Source organism: Chelonia mydas, chromosome 4 (genome assembly GCF_015237465.2).
Source record: "Chelonia mydas isolate rCheMyd1 chromosome 4, rCheMyd1.pri.v2, whole genome shotgun sequence".
In the NCBI taxonomy this organism is placed as follows: Eukaryota; Metazoa; Chordata; order Testudines; family Cheloniidae; genus Chelonia; species Chelonia mydas.
The window spans coordinates 25,397,135-25,416,209 of record NC_057852.1 but is presented as its reverse complement, the minus strand read 5'-3'; the positions used below and the strand labels follow the sequence as shown (position 1 = coordinate 25,416,209).

Sequence of the window (19,075 nt, the reverse complement as noted above, 5' to 3'; positions counted from 1 at the left end):
AAGAATTCTCTGTAGTAACTCAGAGCCCTCTCCATCTAGTGTCCGATCGCTGGCTGTTGGAGATATTTGTTGCTAGCAGCAGCAGATTGGCTACATGCCATTGTTGGCAGTCTCATCACACCATTCCTTCCATAAACTTATCGAGCTCAATCTTGAAGCCAGTTAGGGTTTTTGCCCCATTTCTCCCCTTGGAAGGTTGTTGCAGAACTTCATTCCTCTGATGTTTAGAAACCGGTGTCTAATTTCAAATCTAAACTTGTTGATGGCCAGTTTATAGCCATTTGTTCTTGTCTCCATATCGGCACTTAACTTAAATAACTCCTCTCCTGGTATTTATCCCTCTGATATATTATTGAGAAGAATCATATCTCCCCTCAGCCTTTGTTTGGTTAGGATAAACAAATGAAGCTCTTTGAGTCTCCTCTAATAAGGTAGGTTTTCTATTCCTCCGATCATCCTAATAGCCCATCTCTGTACCTGTTCCAGTTTGAATTCATCTTTCCTAAATATGGGAGACTATAATTGCACACAGTATTCCAGATGAGGTCTCACCAGTGCCTCGTATAACAGTACTAACACTTTACTGTCTCCTCGCCTGATGCATCGTAGGACTGCCTTAACCTTTTTCATGGCCGCATCACAATGACAGCTCATAGTGATCCTGAGATCAACCGGTACATTCCGGTCTTTCTCCTCCTTTGTTGATTTGAACCAGTACATCCCCAGTTTATAGCAAAGTCTTGTTGCTAGTCCCTACGTGCTTGACCTTGCACTTTGTACTATTAAATTTGATCGCATTTCAATTACTCCAGTTTTCAAGATCTTCTTGTATGATATTCCAGTCTTTCTCCATATTGGCAATACCTCCCAACTTTGTGTCATCCACAAATTTTATTTGCACACTTTCACTTTTTGTGCCAAGGTCATTAATAAAAATGTTAAATATGACTGGTACCAAGCCCGATCCCTGAGGAACTCCACTAGGAACCTCCCTCCAGCATCACAGTTCACCTTTCAGTATGACCTGTTGTAGTCTCTCCTTTAACCAGTTCCCTATCCATCTTTCAATTCTTGTATTGATTTCCATCTTCTCCAGTTTAACTAATAATTTCCCATGTGGAACTGTATCAGGTGTCTTACTGAATCCAGGTAGATTAGACCTACTACATGTCCTTGGTTTAAAAAAAAATCAATTATATTCTCAAAGGAAGAGATCAGGCTGGTCTGGCACAATCTACCTTTTGTAAAACCATATTGTATATCATCCCAATTACTGTTTACTTCTACGTCCTTAATTACTTTCTCTCTCAAAATTTGTTTTAAGATCTTGCATACAATTAAGGTCAAACTAACAGGCCTGTAGTTTCCCAGATCACTTCCCCCCCCACCACCTTTCTTAAAAATAGGAACTGTAAAAGCAATTCTCCAGTCAGATGGTATGACCCCCCAAGTTTACAGATTCCTTAAAAATCCTTGCTTTTGGTCTTGCAATTTCGTGTGCCAGTTCCTTTAATATTCGTGGATGGAGATTATCTGGGCCTCCTGATTTAATCCCATTAAGATGTTTGAGTTTGATTTCCACCTCAGATATGGTCTTATCCTAGCACCTAAGAACTCTAGTCAAGGACGAAGACCCCATTGTGCTTGGCACTATACCAACACAGACGGGCCCTGCCTAAAAGAGTTTACAATCTAAGTATAAGACAAAAGACAACTCATGGATAGGCAGGCAGACTGATGGGGAATATTGGTCAGCAATAAGAATTTAATTTAATTAATTGAGAAACTGCTTTAGTCATTTCCTTCTGCATGCTTTATGTGACATCTCTTGTTTTTTTTTTTTTATTGTGAGAATCTTGAATATAGAAGTAGCTGATTTATCTATTTAGTGCTCTTGGCCTAACAGATTATCTGGGATGCTGCACAAAAAAATTTAAAACAAAATTTTCACTGGGGCCAGCCAATGACCAGCCAACAAAATTGTACAAATCCAGAAGGAAGGACTGGGGTCAAAAGAAAACCAAAACTTTCACGGGCGTTCCAGCCCCAAATGAAAAACTTTGCACTGAACCTGAGCAGTAAAGGTAAAAAATGAAGCTTCAAAGAGATCCCAACACAACATTATGGTCCAAGTCATTAACAGCAGTACATAGCATCAGCCAACCCCTGCCCCTCCTCGCCAGGTTTCAGAGTCTGGGCTACACCCCAAGCCTGAACATCTACACTGCTATTTTTAGCCCCACATGATGAGCTCAAGTCAGTTGACCGGGGTCTGAGACTCTCTGCAGCCAGGTGCTGTTTCCTCCCCACCTCCCCCCGTATATAGCCCTTTTCATTCACAGATCTCAAAGCACTTCACAAGGGTGGTCAGTCGCACTATCCTCATTTTACAGATGGGGAAAATGAGGCACAGAGTTGATGTGACTTGCCCAAGATCACCCAGCAGCCCTGTGGCAGAACTGAGAATAGCACCCACTTCTCCCGAGTCCCCATCCAGTGCTCTACCAGGCCACCCTGCTTGAATTATTTTTACATAGTGTCCTGTCTGTGCATCGTACTAAATTTGAATGGTTAGGGTTGATTTTTTTAAATGCACATGATGGTGTATGTGAAATGGAAAGCTACATTTGTTGTCTGGCGCTTATTGAAGGTTTTTCCAAGTTTTCTGCTGCATCAGTTGCAAAATGCACAAATCGCCACTAGGTCTGTGTCTCCAAATCACCGCTCATATGAGTTGTTTCTGCTACCTCTGAAATTTTCTATGAAGGGATGTCAGATATAATCTATCAGTTTAGTGTTATATAAAATCATATGCAGATATACAAGATAGAGACTTGTGCAAGCTTGAAGCAGCTGTTTCTCCACAATAGGCTTAGTTTATATATTCTTCCCATCTGGAATAGAATAGAAATGCAATTCATCTTCAGTCTGGTCCAGACTATGTGAGACATTTACAAGTCAGAATTAAACTTTGGTGCAAGCCCATGTCTTCTTGCTCTATTGTATAAAAGGCTCTGCGGAGAAGGCTGAATTTGTATCAAAAAGTGATTATGAATTTAAGATAGGTAATCACTTCCATCTGCTGGGAAAACAGTTACAAATTCATCCATCACTTGTACTAGAGAGACAATGAGGAATGTTGCCGTAGTCTAAAAGCTGCCTACCCCATTCAGCTATTGCTCTATTCAAGTGAAATCCTTGAGTCTCATTTGCTGTCAATGGGGTTGTATACGTATTGTTGAGGACATAATCTGGCTTCCAGTATCTTTACTATTGGTGGTGATGACAATTACAATGAAGATTTTGGGGGGAATTTTTGTTTTGGGTCAAGATTTTCTAGTTTTCCATCAAAAAAACAAAAAATGATTATTTTTTGGTAAAAAATTTCAGTTCTTAAAGTGTTTTAGTTTTCAAAAGCTGAATATTTTTATGGAGAATCAAAAAAAAATTTTAACCAAAAGTTTTTTTCCAACAATTTTTTTTTCTATTTTATTTAGGCAAACTCCAACATTTTGGGTCTTTGGGCCGGTCTTTGAGGGAGATTCTCCACTCTGTTACTTTTGCCCCTGGAGTGCTTGCTCCTGCTCTGCTATCTTTAAGGGAGCAGAGGGGTTTGACTCGTGCCTGCTCTGCTCTCCTCTCTTAATTAATGCAGGATTTTGGATGTGGAGTTCCTAGATCCTGCTCCCCCACCTCCGGTTCCCTGCCAGCTGCAAAGTAATGATGCTGAGCCACTTCTCCCCACAGCTTCCACATACTTATTCTGATCAACTCCTGCTGTTACTATTAGGGGGCCCTAAGTGGCTCCCTATCAGATATCAAAGCCAGAAATGGGGGAGTCTTATTCCTGGTTTGGGAGGGGGAATCCCACGGGCTCTCCCTCTGGCTTTCCCACCCAAAACACACACCATGCTGGGCAATTACTAACTCTCTAACCCTTACTTTTTTTTTTTTTTAAGAGAAAAAACAGAAGTCAGCCATCCTTTAACAATATTACTTATACTTGAATAATACAGACGGCAGCTTGTATCAAGTCCTATATTATCCTACTAAGACATTCCTTTTATAGTGTAAAGTCACCAAACTAAAGTCAGCTCAGGCAGGCTTCTTCGCAGTTGCAAAATCATGACAGACTCAGCCCCAGTCATATGGTTGCTTCTGCAGTCACAGATTACTTACATACAGTCAGAGCAAGATTGTCCTTTCCCCTCTTAACTCATTACATCCACCCACACACCTCAGATTCTCACAACAGATGCAGCTCTGTAAGAAGTACACTGTATGTGTCACTTGGAAGCTTAAGTACAGTTTCGGTAAGAATCATTCCCTTAGGCCTTGTCTACACTATGAAATTAGGTCGAATTTATAGAAGTTGGTTTTGTAGAAAGCGTTTTTATACAGTCGATTGTGTGTGTCCCCACCCAAATGCTCTAAGTGCATGCAGTCGGCGGAGTGTGTCCACAGTACCGAGGCAACTGTCGACTTCCGGAGCGTTGTACTGTGAGTAGCTATCCCACAGTTCCCGCAGTCTCCGCCGCCCATTTGAATTCTGGGTAGAAATCCCAATGCCTGATGGGGCTAAAACATTGTCGTGGGTGGGTCTGGGTACATATCATCAGGCCCCCCCCTTCCCTCCCTCCTTCCGTGAAAGCAACGGCAGACAATCGTTTTGAGCCTTTTTTCCTGGGTTACCCATGCAGACGCCATACCATGGCAAGCATGGAGCCCGCTCAGCTAACCATCACCGTGTGTCTCCTGGGTGCTGGCAGATGTGGTACTGCATTGCTACAGAGCAGCAGCTTATTGCCTTTTGGCAGCAGACAGTGCAGTATGACTGGTAGCCGTCATCGACATAGTCCAGGGTGCTCTTTAGTTAGATCTCGATGAGATCGGTGCGCCTGGGCAAACATAGGAGTGGCTCAGCCAGGTCATTTCCCTTTTAAGTTTCGTCTCATGGCGATTCAGTCCTACTGGCAGTGCACTGTCTTTTAATCAGCAGCCAGGAGAAGACGCTGGCACTTCTCTCAGAGTAGAATCCCATGATTCACCCCACTTTTAGATTGGGTCTCAGTGCTACAGTCCCCCCCCATTTAACCAATCATGATCCCTCAGCAGATCCAACTGGGTGTGGATTCCCCTTGGGACCAGTAATCAGTAGATAAATGCAGGGACTCAGAACAGCCTCTTCAAAACACAGTATTATATATTTATCCATAAGAACAAATCAATCAGAGAGAAAGGTCAAAACAGCACAAGGGCTACATGCATATCAGTCTTACCTAACCACTTAGGCACAGCAACACCTAGGGAGAGAGCATATTCTGTTTCCACTAGAGTTAATCTCCCTCTCATCTTCAGGGCTGAAGCTTTTAATCCCTCCAAAGCTGTTTCATTTCCCCCTTTTGGCTTTTGTCCCTTGGGTTACTAGCCATCCTGGGGATCAGAGCATGGTAGGAGCTAAACCTTCCAAGGAGGTGATATTTAAGTTTAAGTACCTACAATTGGGTTATTTGGAGCCACTGACTTTGGTTCCTGCATATGTGCAAAACCACCTGAGACTGACTTAACCCTAATTTTCCTTTAGAAATTAATACCATAGCCATCCAACAGAGGTATACAATCTTCATCAAACCAATACAGATAGCTCCCGTGTTCTTCACAATAATAAATGAAAGCTTTTGCCAACCTGCACCTCTCCCACTCCTGTGGTGAACATGAAATCATATTCTGTGACTAAAGCTCCCAGTGGTGCCATGTTTCACCTTCCTGGGAAAGTTTATAACAAAAGATGCTCTTTATTGATTCCAGTAGAACAAGTCAATTGTCATCCACAGAAAGTTCAGTAAATGTGTCTGGAAAGTTCATGGACTTAAAGGCATCAAGTTCAATGTTGATCAGACTGACCACCTTGGTTGAGATTTTCAACATAATTCGTGATTTTGGGTGCCCAATTTGTGACATCTTAAAGTGCTGAGCACCATCTGAAAATCAGGCACCTTTAAGGTATCTGAATTTGGAGACCCAAAAAATGAGGTACTCAGAAATCACTAGTTGCTTGGTTCTAGTTTAAATATATTAAAAGGCACCTACACAACTTCTTAGTCATTGTTCAACTATTACAAGCACAAGAAAAGGAGACACATTCAAAACGTTCTCTATAGCCCAAGCCACTTCACAGCACAGCCTGCTTAACAGTACTGCCAAAAGCCCATGAATAGCAACACCCCATGAACAACCCCAGATCCTTCAAACCCTCCCATAACAGTCAGAGAGCTTCTCTACAGTGGGTTCGACACTGCTGCAATGGATGCATCGGCAGTCAATTAAGTGGGTCGAGTGAAGACCCACTAAAGCAACTGCCGATCGCTCTCCGTCCACCCCTGTACTCCACCTGAATGAGAAGGGGGAGTTGATGGGAGAGCATCTCCAGTCGACATTGCGTAGTGTGGACCCCGTGGTAAGTAGATGCAAGTACATCAACTAAGCTACGTTGTTCACGTAGCTGAAATTGTGTAACTTAGATCGATCTCCCCCCCCCCAGTAGTGTAGACAAGGCCTAAGAAAAATAGGTGAACCTTGCAGCATGCCCTGAAAGTTAATCTATCTGGGCTCCATGAAATAAAGGGGTGGAAGTAAACTCCAGATTAAAGGACTCTTTCTGGAAAAATGCTTTTCCAGTGCCCTTCCTCCCACCCTCTTTTATACCATGGGACTATCAGCACAAGTGCCTCCTCTGATTACAAGTACCAGCTAGCCACAGAGGCTGCCGGATAACCAAAGCTCAAATCATTTGAAGCTTTGTAGTTAGAAACCAAACAACCTTAATTTCTGTCTAAATTTTTATGTTGCCCCTATCACCATTGAATCTGAGCCCTTTCCAAGTATTTTAAATAAAACCCAAACTCAGTCACCCCCTCTTTCTTCCCTTCATGTAAGGAATCAATGGCTAGCTTGATGAGAGAGGGGGAGAGGAGAAGCAGTGTTTAACTTCATTCCAAGGGAGAGAGTGTTATTTAGAGGAGGCAGGAAGAAAGGAAACAAACAAATGGTGGAGAATGTGGTCTGGTACAGAAAGATTCCTCCAGAAGTTCTTACAAACCTATGCCATTGCTTTGAAGGAGGACACCACTTTTCCATGGCACACCATCAGCAAAATCACGCTCCATAGAACTTTTCCAGACTGTAAATTGCTTCATAAACCCAGTGACACTCCCACTCAACTCCAGAACCTAGCATCTCTCACTGTAAGGAACTAGCTTATTTCACTGAGAACAGCAACAGCATCTGAAAAGGCCTCATGAGTCGGGGACTGGGAGGATGCCTTGGTCAATAGCAGTCGTCTGATAGCGATTGTGGTGCTTCACTAAATCTTCAGCTCTTTGGCCTCCTCACTGGGCAGAGTTTACAACAGGTACACTTTGAAATCTAGCAGGGTCCAGGTGGCTTCAGTGAACTATGGTGGTGGTAGATTCCTCTTGCATGGCAAAGGTAAGAGGGGTTCAGATTTTCACCAAGAGGAGGAAATAGTCTTACCAAGAGGAGGAAATAGTCTTATCAAAAGGTAGGTTAATTTGTTTTTAATATATCCATATCCAGGCCAAGAAATTGCTATCAGAAACTAAAAGTGCAATTAAAGGAGACTTTTTCACCACATAGCACTTCTTCATCTGTGGAGAGAAATAGACCAATAGCTAAGCTCAGTTATGTTCTGTTTTCTCCACAGCCCAGGGAAGAGCTCATGGCGGGCCATCACCTTGAATCTAATGTTATTTTCTTAAAAAGAAACTTATTGTGTCATCTGCGTTCAAGTTACTGTATCTGTGACTAGCCTGAGGAAAATATATACTTGTACTGTACAAGGAAGTTAAGGCTGAATTTTTGAAAATTAGGAGTGAAATCCTGGCCTCTAATGAAGTCCACAGGATTTTTGCCATTGACTTCAGTGGGGCCAGGATTTCACCCTGGGCAAAAAAGGGCCCTCACCTGTATGCACTTAAGTCAGAGGCAACATGCAGTGGATACAGGATAAAGTCTGTAAACTGTACCTGCAAAAATACATACATATCCAAAAAGAAGTAGCTTGAGCATGTAAAATGAAAGCTGTACATTTGGGAATTACTTCACAGCACAGCAGGGATACTGAATTGCCCTCAAGATAGACACACATACTGCAAGTGTCTAAATTCATTGTGCTTCTAGAAACAGACTCACATCACAAATCTGCTCCTGTATCAAGTGGTTTCATGCTCTTTGAGTCAGAATGTTTACTGCGTACTGGAACTCTGTGAAATTCAGCCCCTTTGGTTTTCAAGGATTCATGCGGACTCATTCCTGGCCTTTGGTTTGTGCAGATTCTTATCACTCCAGTTTAGCTTTTGAGTTTGAGGTTTGAACAAATCCAGGAGCTTAGCTGCAAGTTGACAGGATTTGCCTTGTTTTAGTTTGAAAAATGGTCCAGGCTTGCTGAAAAGTTCATAAACATAATGTGAGTTTGGGTTTGCAACATAACCTGAAGGGTGCAAATTTTTTTCATTGTTTTGCTATTTACATGCACTTTTTAAACTCTGCTTGATTGTAGTGGTTTTATAAAGTTCGCAGTAGGCTGACTGTAGTAATGAAACACACTTACCCATTGTTTAAAAAGTATATTTAAATTAGTTTTTTAACCAATTTGAAGTTATTGCAGAGGAATGTAAAACATACAGAAATCTACCAGTGTAAGATGTGCTTTTTGGAGGATCAGAATTTTTAATAAGAGACCAAAAACAAAACAACAAAAAAACAGAACTAGGAGACTGGGATAAAAATAAAAAAAAACAGAACTAGGAGATTGGGACTTTAAAAACACCCTCAGTACTGTGCATGTGTAGTAACTATTTGTGAGTTGGCTTTTCAGTGAATTTTATGCTCGTGACAATGGTGATACAATAGCACACCAGAAGACAGACATACTACACCAAAATGCTACAAAAGGCCCCGACCCTGCAAACACTAATGCATTCAAATCAATGGGACTTATGTGCGTAAGTGTTTGCAGGATCAGGGTCCAAGATGCCCCATATTATTTTGCCAATACCTCTCCTTAACTAAAGTGGGTCAAAACACTTAAAAACAATGTTGCGGAAAAAATTCCAATTCTGAAGTTTTAATTTTGTAGCATTTAAATATGTTTGATATGTGTGGTTTCTCTTTTTATATTTTTTTCCTGTTTTCCCTTTCCTTCCTCCCCCCAATCATTTTAATAAATTGATTTTAAAGACAGGAAAGGAGATGGGAAAAAGAAAAGTTTAAGTAGATATTGCAAACCAAAATCTACATTTAAAAAAAAATGAATTTTATTTTACCAAAAATGTCTATTTTGAAAGCAGGCCATTTTCTAATTAAAAAACTTGTGAAAATGTTTAGCAAGCTCTAGTACTGATGTTCATCTACTTTAATACAAATAATTACAACAACACACACACTCAGAAAACTGCTTTTAATTAAACTATAAAGGTAAAACGAAATCACAGAACAAATGTCAAATGTTTTTGGTAATGTCCTAATGGGCATTTCATCAGCAGATGAAGTAAATGCATAAGATAAAATTTACAATGAGAATTATACATTTAGCTCAATTAGAAATACTTGATTTTCCCTTACGGTATATATACTAGAGGTCTGTCTAGCTCTGTTTTAAATGTCTCAAGCAACAGAACTTCCACTACTTCCTTTGGGGAACAAAAATATTCCACAAGCTGCTATACATCTCTGTTAGGAAATTTTTTGTGACGTTCAGCAAAAATTCCTCTTTCATTTTTTTATTCCACCACTTCCTAATACATGTTATTGTACTATCCTAAATAATTCTGCCATGTTGGTGTACACACCACCTTGAAATATTGCATACTATTATGCAGTCATCTCTTAGCTATGCTATTTTGATCAAATGCATCCCTATAGTCAAACCTGGCATACTCATGTAACAATCTTCAAACAAAATATGCTTTGTAAGATATCATTTGAAAACTAATAACTCACTGGTCAACAATATCATGGTGAAAGTTATATATATGTGAAGTTATGAACATCAACTGAAATGATGACTGAAATATGTTTCGCAAAAAGAAAAGGAGTACTTGTGGCACCTTAGAGACTAACCAATTTATTTGAGCATAAGCTTTCGTGAGCTACAGCTCACTTCATCGGATGCTTACCACACAAGTCTTGTGAGGGGATAAACCTGTTTCGCAAAGACAAAGGACAAGCTGATGCCTCTAGCCAGGTCAAGCTGATTGGCTGGTCAAATGGCCATTCTTTGGCAGAGGAGCGGGGCAGGAACAGATCAATCCACATATTAACAAACAACAACCTGGAACCCCGAGACTCCATCTCTCTGTCCTCACAGTGGGAAAGATCTTTATCTAGGGGTAACCTTCAGGAAAATGCATTTCAAAGGGTGACTGGACTATAAAAGCGAGGGGTAAAAAATACCCCAGGGATTCTCTCTCTTTCACTGAAAATGACAAAAGAACCAGCCTTTGAACTTTGGGATGAGTTCCTACGTGAGTATTTCGTCAGCCCTATTGCTGGGAACACGAGGTAAAATGTTTACCTTGAACCAAGTCTCGTTGACTAAATTTTAGCTAATAGAAAGCATTTTATCTTTACTTCTCTGGTAACTATTTTTTACTTTAATGCCTTATACCTGTACTCACTTAAAATCTCTCTTGGTAGTTAAATAAACTTGCTTTATTCTTTAATCACAATGAATCCAGTATTGTGTTTCAACTTGACTTGTGTGGTAACACCACTTAAAATAGCCAACTGTTAAATATTGGCCCCTTACGGGCAACAGAGCGCGAATATTTCAGTTGTCCAAGAGAGGACTGGACACTGCAGAACTCACTTGTTTAGGAGGAAATCCAGGACTGGGAGCGTGTTGGGCTTACTTGGCAAGTGTTAACCAAGGCTGGTGGAAGCCAGAGTGCTACTGGAGTGTTGCTGGAAGGCTGTAGCTATACACAGACACTCAAGGTGTGACCTGCATGCTGTTTATAAGGGGCCCAGGTTGGGAGTTACAGCAGCAAAGCATTGTAAGGCACCCAACATTGCAGGGCAGGTGGTGACACAGCCCCTCCCTAGTCTGGATTTCACCCCAGGAAGTGATAGCTATACATATTTATCTATTAACTTTTCCTTTTGTCAACATCTCTAGCTTTAAGATCTTTTGTTGTTCTTTTCTCAGCTCCTTCCAATTTGTCAATATCTTCCTGGAAGTGAGACTCACAGAATTCAATACAATATTCGAGGAACCTGACCTATGCTGGGAAAGTGCTGTTAAGTCAAATCTGCTTTTGTAAAAAAGCCTCTTGGAATCTTTACTGATCACAGATATTCAGGAGCTCAGGCTTGTGTGTCAAAAACGAAACCACCAGTAGCACAGTGGCCCCCATATTATGATAAGTGGAAGGCAGGCTTTTCTGGTTTTCACCAAAATCGAGAGAATTCTGGTCTTTGATGCCTAGAACGTACCCCAAAGTTTTGTAGTGTTTCTTTTTCAAAAGTTATTGCACCACTGACAGACAGAAATACCATCAAGTTCAGTGTAAGGCCTCACTTTCCTTGACCAACAATGACCTGACATCCTCTGTTTCAATGGTCATTTCTGGAGCTATGTCTGCCAAACTGCACACAACATTGTAGGTGGAATAATAAACATGTGCCTTTTAATACAATTACTTTTGCCTTTAGTGCCTCGTTTTTCATAAGGTTAAAAAAAAAAGGCTCAGCTTTCCTAATTTTGGAAACAATGACAGCAGTAACTTTGTTTTGAAGCTACAGCAGACATTTCATCCTTTAAGCTCAGGATATCCGTGTGCAACCGCTTCAACTCCAGGCCATGGTCTTTGAAATCTTAAATGATCAAGAATACTTTTTGTCCCTGCTGCATGCTGCAAAGGAACAGATATCTTTCATGGTAAATTTAGTAAACTCCCATGTGCTTATCTGCCAGGAAAATTATTGGTTTTTTGACTGCGCTCTCACTGTGATACAAAATAGATCCCTGTACCTCTGAGGACAGAAAACATACTTTGTTTCAGAAATAATCAAGTACAATCAGTCTTCATGTCTCCAAAACAGAGACCCCATTCTTTCAAGTGTAAAACCAGTCTTTCAACTGCTCTCAAGAGCATATGTTTTGAATCGTGATGGCTAAATGGCCACCATCTTTTACAAATCTAAGTATCACAGGTTTACTTAGCAGAGTTAACTCATTCCATGAAAATGTTCCCCTTCTACTGTAGTATTGAGAGATTCAGTTATGTGATTTATTACAAAGACTAGGGCTGTACCGTTGATCACTTTGATATAAATGGATGTATAATTAATATGTCTGTATATATGCCAGACCACCCCATCCCCATCAATTAAAAAAGGACTTTTAAAAGTGATCTATATATTTAAATAATGTGCCCAGCTCTATAGTATGTAGGCAGTGTACCAATCTATCAGACACACATCTTTTTAAGTGGATATTTTCTTTAGATACCTGTCTCCTGTCCTAGAGAAATATAGCTGTATTTCCTTACCAACTTTTTACAAAACCCATGCAAATTTAGCCATTAGGCTTACTTTGTTTTTTTAATTCTGGACCAGGAATATAATTTCCTCTTTCTACACAATTCCTTTAGTAATTGTCTTTAAGCACCAGTAAAGAGATTGTAATGGAATTAGATGTCTAACCTTTGTTCAAATTTATCTTATTCCTTTTATTCAAAGTAATGTATTTCTTCATAACCTCTTATATTTACCTGGAAATTAGCACCTATTTGCTTAAACTGTATTAGAAGCCTCTTGTGTTTAGTAACATTTCTGAAGGACATGCATTAAAACAAAATAGTTTAGCAAAACTTGCAACACATATAAAGCACCAACACCTACCTCCTTCTTTCCATAACATTTAACATATATCCAAAGCCAGTTTGCATACTATTTTATAGATAAACCACATTAAGCACACATTCAAACTACATTTATATTATCTGATAGATAAGTCACCCCCACACAAACACTAAGGCTTGTTCTTCAGCATTATTTATAACATGCACAGTCTAACTTAAAGGAACTCTAAAAGTGTAAAATTAGCTAATACGCTCATGTATGAGACAAAATGCAAGCTTAGTTGATGTCAGAGTTGATAACACCTTTTTACTTCTCCGTCCACAAGCTATGCCCTTTCCATTAAGGTAAAGCTGTAACTCTTCCAGAATTTAAGGCATGGAATGGAGGTTAAACTTATTAAACTTGGATTTAATAAAATAAAACCAGCAGTGGCATATTAGAGAAACCTATATTCTAGTATTTAAGATACAATAGATACAAATCATGAACGTAGACACAAGCATCAACACACAAACACACACCACCACAAGACTTTTAAAGGTAGCCTGAAAAAACAAGGCACAGTGATAAAAAAAATCTGATCTGGATTTTAAGGGAAAACTTTGACATGGGTTTGAAGTGTTTATTTAATGAAACCGTTTTGTGTCTGTTCATTGTTAGTTATCACGTTTTAGCATGGGTAAATGCATGTCGTACAGCCTCTTCCAGCATTCTGTTCCCTCCCATCTCTCCTTCTCCCTTTGTTTTTCCAATTTTCTACTCACTTTTTCACAAGGGGTCAGCAAACGTAAATACCACCCACAAAGGCACCAGGAGGATTGGGCATACATACCAAGGCAAAACTGCAAGAGTGGTCATTTCTGACATGGATGAAACACAGTCACTACTGAAATCCTTGTCTATACATGCTTAGGGATATTTTATAGAAGAAACTTAAAAGCAACCACAACTTTTCGTTGGGCCCTAGAAGAATAGCAGTAACTAAACAGGAAACCTAACAAGAACAATATGATTCACAGCCAGTGGCAGTGCATGCAGCCACACTGGTGCAAAAACTCCATGCCCAGACTTTTTGGACTGATAAAAAAGCCCTGTGAGATAATTAAAATGCAACATCTTTACATTTGTAGCTGCAAAAGAGAGACTTTTCCCCCATCTAATTTATCATCACTATGAACAGCATCAAAAATTAATTTCCTTGAGCTTATATAAACCTCTATACTGTACACAATGGCTTAAAAAACATAACCTCTAGCTCACCCTTGTCCTACCTCACCTCTCCCAGACACTTGCATTTTGCATTTACTAGTGAGGAAGAAGTGAAATAAAAAATAACACAACATTTAAAAGAGATACTATTCCAGCCTTTCAAAAATACCATTGGCTTGTTTTTAAAGTTTTGCCTAAATGAACTGCTTAGCCTGCAAATACCCCCAAAGAAACAAAAGCTTCACTAAATGCAGTTTACAAAGATAGAACATAACATCATTGTGGGCTCACATCATTTATAAGTTGTGAAGTGCTTCAGATTCCAGAGAATATAAAACTCCCTCATTTGCAGATGGGTTTTACAATAAAATAAAACTGTAAAAGACAAGCCATAGCTTTGAAATTGCATGAAGGAGACAGATAAAGACTGACATGCCCCTGTCCTCCTCTCTTCCTGACTCTTCTTGTTGAACTCAAAACGATCATCCAACTTGGACTATTTTGGCTATAGAATGTGGATTTACAGGTGTAGCATGGGGTGGCTACGCAGTACGATATATTGTGGGTAGCAGGCTAACATACATGTTTAATTTGGCATTATGGTCACAGTATTGACATTTTATTACCATGTCACAAACACGTAGGTATATCTTCTGTATAAACGTGGCAGGGTAGTTAACGTGTTAAATCATCAACATGGCTTTTTCTTTCAGAGATCCATCATGCCACACTACAAGCTCACGTATTTCAATCTGAGAGGAAGAGCAGAAATCATTCGCTATCTGTTTGCCTTTTCAGGCATAAAGTACGAGGACCACAGGATAGAACAAGCTGACTGGCCCAAAATCAAACCAAGTGAGTAGAACAGATTCTTGCATCCAAAGCTTTACAAGAAATCCAGTCAGAACACAAAACCACATGGGATGGTGCTGATTTAGGATGGGAAGAATCCATACATGCTAAAACCTCTCAGGTGAAATCTTGGTTTCATTGTCATCAATGGGAATTTTGCTATTGACTTCAGTGAGGCCAGGATTTCATCCCTTATCTCTCCACCAGGGAATACGAGTCCAAGGACCAGATCCTCAGTTAGTGTAAATTGGCATAGTTCTTTTATCTTCATTGAATATACTGACATCAGCTGGGGATCACGCCCCAAGTTTTCAATTGCTGTCAGCTAGGAACTGATGGAAGCAAGGTATGCATTAACACACTAAGGCTCTTAGGAAAAAATGGTTCCAAAGGCTACACTAAAGCCCTTAAACCAATTTCAGAAACAAAATGAAAATTAAAGAAGCAAAGAGGGAACTGCCCCTAGTGACCTGAAAAGTTCTCTAAGAGCGAAAGCAACAAGAGCGGCTGAAAAGGGAAAATGATAGGACACAGCCTTCCTCTGAAAAGCAATATACAGCCTACTGAGAAGCTAACAGTGCACAGAAAGCTACAGGGCTCCTTTGTGTTTACAGTTAAATTAACTTGAGATTGACATAGAATGAGAATAAAATGTCAAAAGGTCAAAGCAATGTCAAGTGTATACCAAGCCCTTTGTTTACATGGCATAGTTTCTACCCTTTAAAATTGTTTAATATCTTAATTCGTCAGCAAGTCTTAGTCTGGAAAAGACTGACGTCAGGCTGGTAGTTTGGAGGTAAGCAATCAGAGGACTTGCCAATTTCCTCCATATTGTCATTTGAGGAAATTGGCTTCTATTCTGTTACCTCCCGAACAGATTGCTTTCGTACTTTCTATATTGGGGGAGGGGGGAGTACACTTTAAGATTGGGAAAAATGTGGCTTTCCATTTGTAAAGTGGTACTTCCTGGAAGGAACACATGACATGATCAGCACTGGCTTCCAAATTCTTTCTTGGTGCAATCAAAGGTTATTTTAGCCTATAAAACCCCAAATGGTTTGAATCTTGAATGCTTTAAACATCATTTTCTCCCTAAGTGACACTGAGATGTTTGCTATTAGCTGAGATGCTCAAACTAAGACACCCCTGGCCAAAATAAGAAGGGGCACAAGGGGAACAGGGCAGAAATAGAGACACGTTTTCAGTGAGGGGCCTTGGATTTTGGAAACCATGTCTCCACCAGAGCCTGATTCTGTTGACCATCACGTCATGCAGTATAACTTGGGTGTCCCCAAGGCATTTTCAGGTAAGGAGGGGAGAAAAGTGGGTGGGAGTGATGGTCAGAGAGTTGGTTTTGGAAGTATTTAGGAGAATTTTTAGTGCTGGACTTTTTTCAAGTTGAATTTGTGTGTGTCCACAAATAAAGTTGGTTTACATTTTCTACACGTACCTAAAATTTTGGATAGGTGATTTTTTAAATAAGACTAAATAAAACAGATAATATAAATGGAGACTTGAAATCACAAATGCATTTACACCTTAAAACATATGAAAATCAGACTTACTTGCCAAGTCTTGAGTTCAAACTGCTGTATCTCCCATGCAGCAGTTGAAGATATCACAAACACTCAAGCCAGTCAGGCAGTAGGGCAGAAAAATACTTTCCAAAATATTTTTAGTGTGCAGGACATGAAGCCATCAATGATGAAGCTTTTACATTATCCAGTGTCTGTTTGCCACTATGCCTGACTGCGGCCCATCTGCACTACCATCATCATGATCGAATGATAAGCGATGCAAGGTCTCTTGAAGAAGAAACTGGCAACCATGATTTCTAAGCTCGGTTTTTGGATCTGCCTTTACTCTAGTGCCTTGGGCAAATCACTTAACCTTTGTTTCTCAATCTGTTATATGAAAATAATACCGACTCCCCCATGCCCCCCCACTGGGGTTTTGTAAGGTTTAATTAAAATTGTAACATACTTTGGAAGTATATGTGATGAAAATTGCTATATATACACATTGATAATGTTACCATTATTACTGTGACTCTTACATTGGATTCAGAGTAAATAAGACATTTGGTAAAGTGCAGGGGGAGGAAGGTTCAGCTGATGTCCCACTTGGGGCTAGATTCCGCAAACCCTCTGCTTGGAACTCCCACCGACACAGTGGAAAATCTGTGAATGGCAAAATCAGGCACATAGAGTGCTTCCTCAGGGTCACGAATTGTTTTAGAAATACAAGTAAAGAGAGAGAGGGAGGATTGGACATATAGTGGTGATTGTCATGGGAAACTCTAAGCCTAGAAAAATAATTGGATAGACATCTGAAAATCCCACTTTGGCCAAGAGTTGGATCCTGAATCCCTACCTCTGGACAGCTCAAGGCTCACATCAATGAGACTGGGTGAGGGTGAGTTCATGCAGAGATAATGGCACCATTCCAACTGCACTATGTAAAAAAAGATTTGCATAATTTTCACGTGTACCAGGAGCTAATTTAACACTGCTGAAGATATGGGTTTTGTCATAAGACCAGCCAGCAGCAGAATACGTGCTGACTATGGGAAAATCTACTCCATAGGAAATAATAAGTTATTCACTCTTACAGTGTTTCTAGACATAGCATGGTGAAATGTGTCATGTTGTGTCACAAGGGTATATAAGTGCTGATGTTTAATGGATATTTAGGTACTCAGGCAATACAATCTCCCCTCCACCCAAATGCAAGTCGATTTGTCAGATTCAAGGTTCATGTGTGTGAGGAGACTGTAGCTCAGTGCTGATGTTGTTTGGTTGTATTGCAATTTATGCAATAAATATAACTTCGAGTTGCACGTACATAATTATCAAGAGCTGTGGGTAGTAAAAGTTTTCAATGCTGAAAGTGTCAAATCACAAGAACTCTCAAAGAACTCCCCAGCAAAAAAAAACTCAAATAGCTGTTCTAGCCAACTCTGCAGGCAAACCTTCCTTCCCATGCCCTCACAGCCAAAAGCCTGAATAAATAGGTAGGTCCAGTCATGTAAACTTGGGCTCTGCAGAGGAATCAAATGACAGTCCTTCAATGCAATTGCACTGCCTCCAACCTCAACAAATAAAAATCTAGACTTTTCTACCTCAGCTGATTTTAACCATCAGGATGGAGCACAAAGAGGCAGTCTTTTAGCCAGGGCCTAAGCTGTACAGGGTTTTGTCTATCAGAACTATGGCAATTCTAAGAATAGAATATAGAAACAAACTGGAAGCCAGGGTAGTTTTCACAACACAAGTGTAAAACTCTCCATGTAAGAAACAACAGAACCACATTCTGCACGAGCTGAAGTTTCTTAAGTGTATTTTGTTTTTACTAGTGTCAAGACATAATTAGCGAATGTAACATAATATAATACAGTAATATAAATAAACAAGACAGTCAAAAGAAAATAACCTTGGCATGAAACAAGATCCAAATTAAATATGCCATCTTGTTTTTCAATTGTTTGAAAACCTCTCTGTGGAAAATGTCAAATCAATATCTTCATTCAAAACGTTCTGATTTAGATGAAACCACAATTTTGGATGGAACACTGTTCTATCGAAAAAAATTTCCACCAGCTCTCCTTAAAACTGGTCTGCCACAGACTTCGCCTACAAAGAGAATACTGACATTACCAGAACATATGCCCATGTAAATCATGGGCTGTACGTTCCTTCTTATCCCCTCATTTCAAACTGCCTCGCCTAAAAGTAGAAGCAATAAAAACTGCTATGTCCTGGTGTTTCAGTTAAGCCTCCCCAATAAATCCTGGATAAAGCAAAGCCACAATGCTACATAATCATTGAAAGACTTTCTGCTCTAAAATACCAGCTTCACAGTTGTAATGATAAGACGACCGCATCAGCTCAAGTGACTAGCTTTTACCACTGATACGAGCCAACAATTAGGAATTACACTAGTTATGTGGTTATCATGCTAGATTTCCTCATTCACATCTGCAATAGTTTGTATCACAGTTCACACAGGTCTTTAAATATTAGGAGACTTTGGAAGACTACAAACATTAGCAGAAGGAGATGCAGCAGCAGTGCGGTGCGTGGCTTATTTGCATCTCTGAAGTATTAATTTCATTCAGACTAGACAATAA

The 19,075-nt window shown here is 39.9% G+C and overlaps 1 protein-coding gene across 2 annotated transcripts in view; it reads left to right on the top strand.

The window, feature by feature from the left end:
- The window catches only part of HPGDS (hematopoietic prostaglandin D synthase), a 62,977-nt gene that overhangs the window by 4,836 nt on the left and 39,066 nt on the right, over window positions 1–19,075 (top strand). For both annotated transcript variants that reach the window (XM_007063003.4, XM_037896912.2), the window contains one exon: window positions 14,808–14,949. In XM_007063003.4, the coding sequence (XP_007063065.2) occupies window positions 14,817–14,949 (133 nt within the window). In that variant the 5' untranslated portion in view covers window positions 14,808–14,816. The remainder of the gene's footprint in view (window positions 1–14,807; window positions 14,950–19,075) is intronic.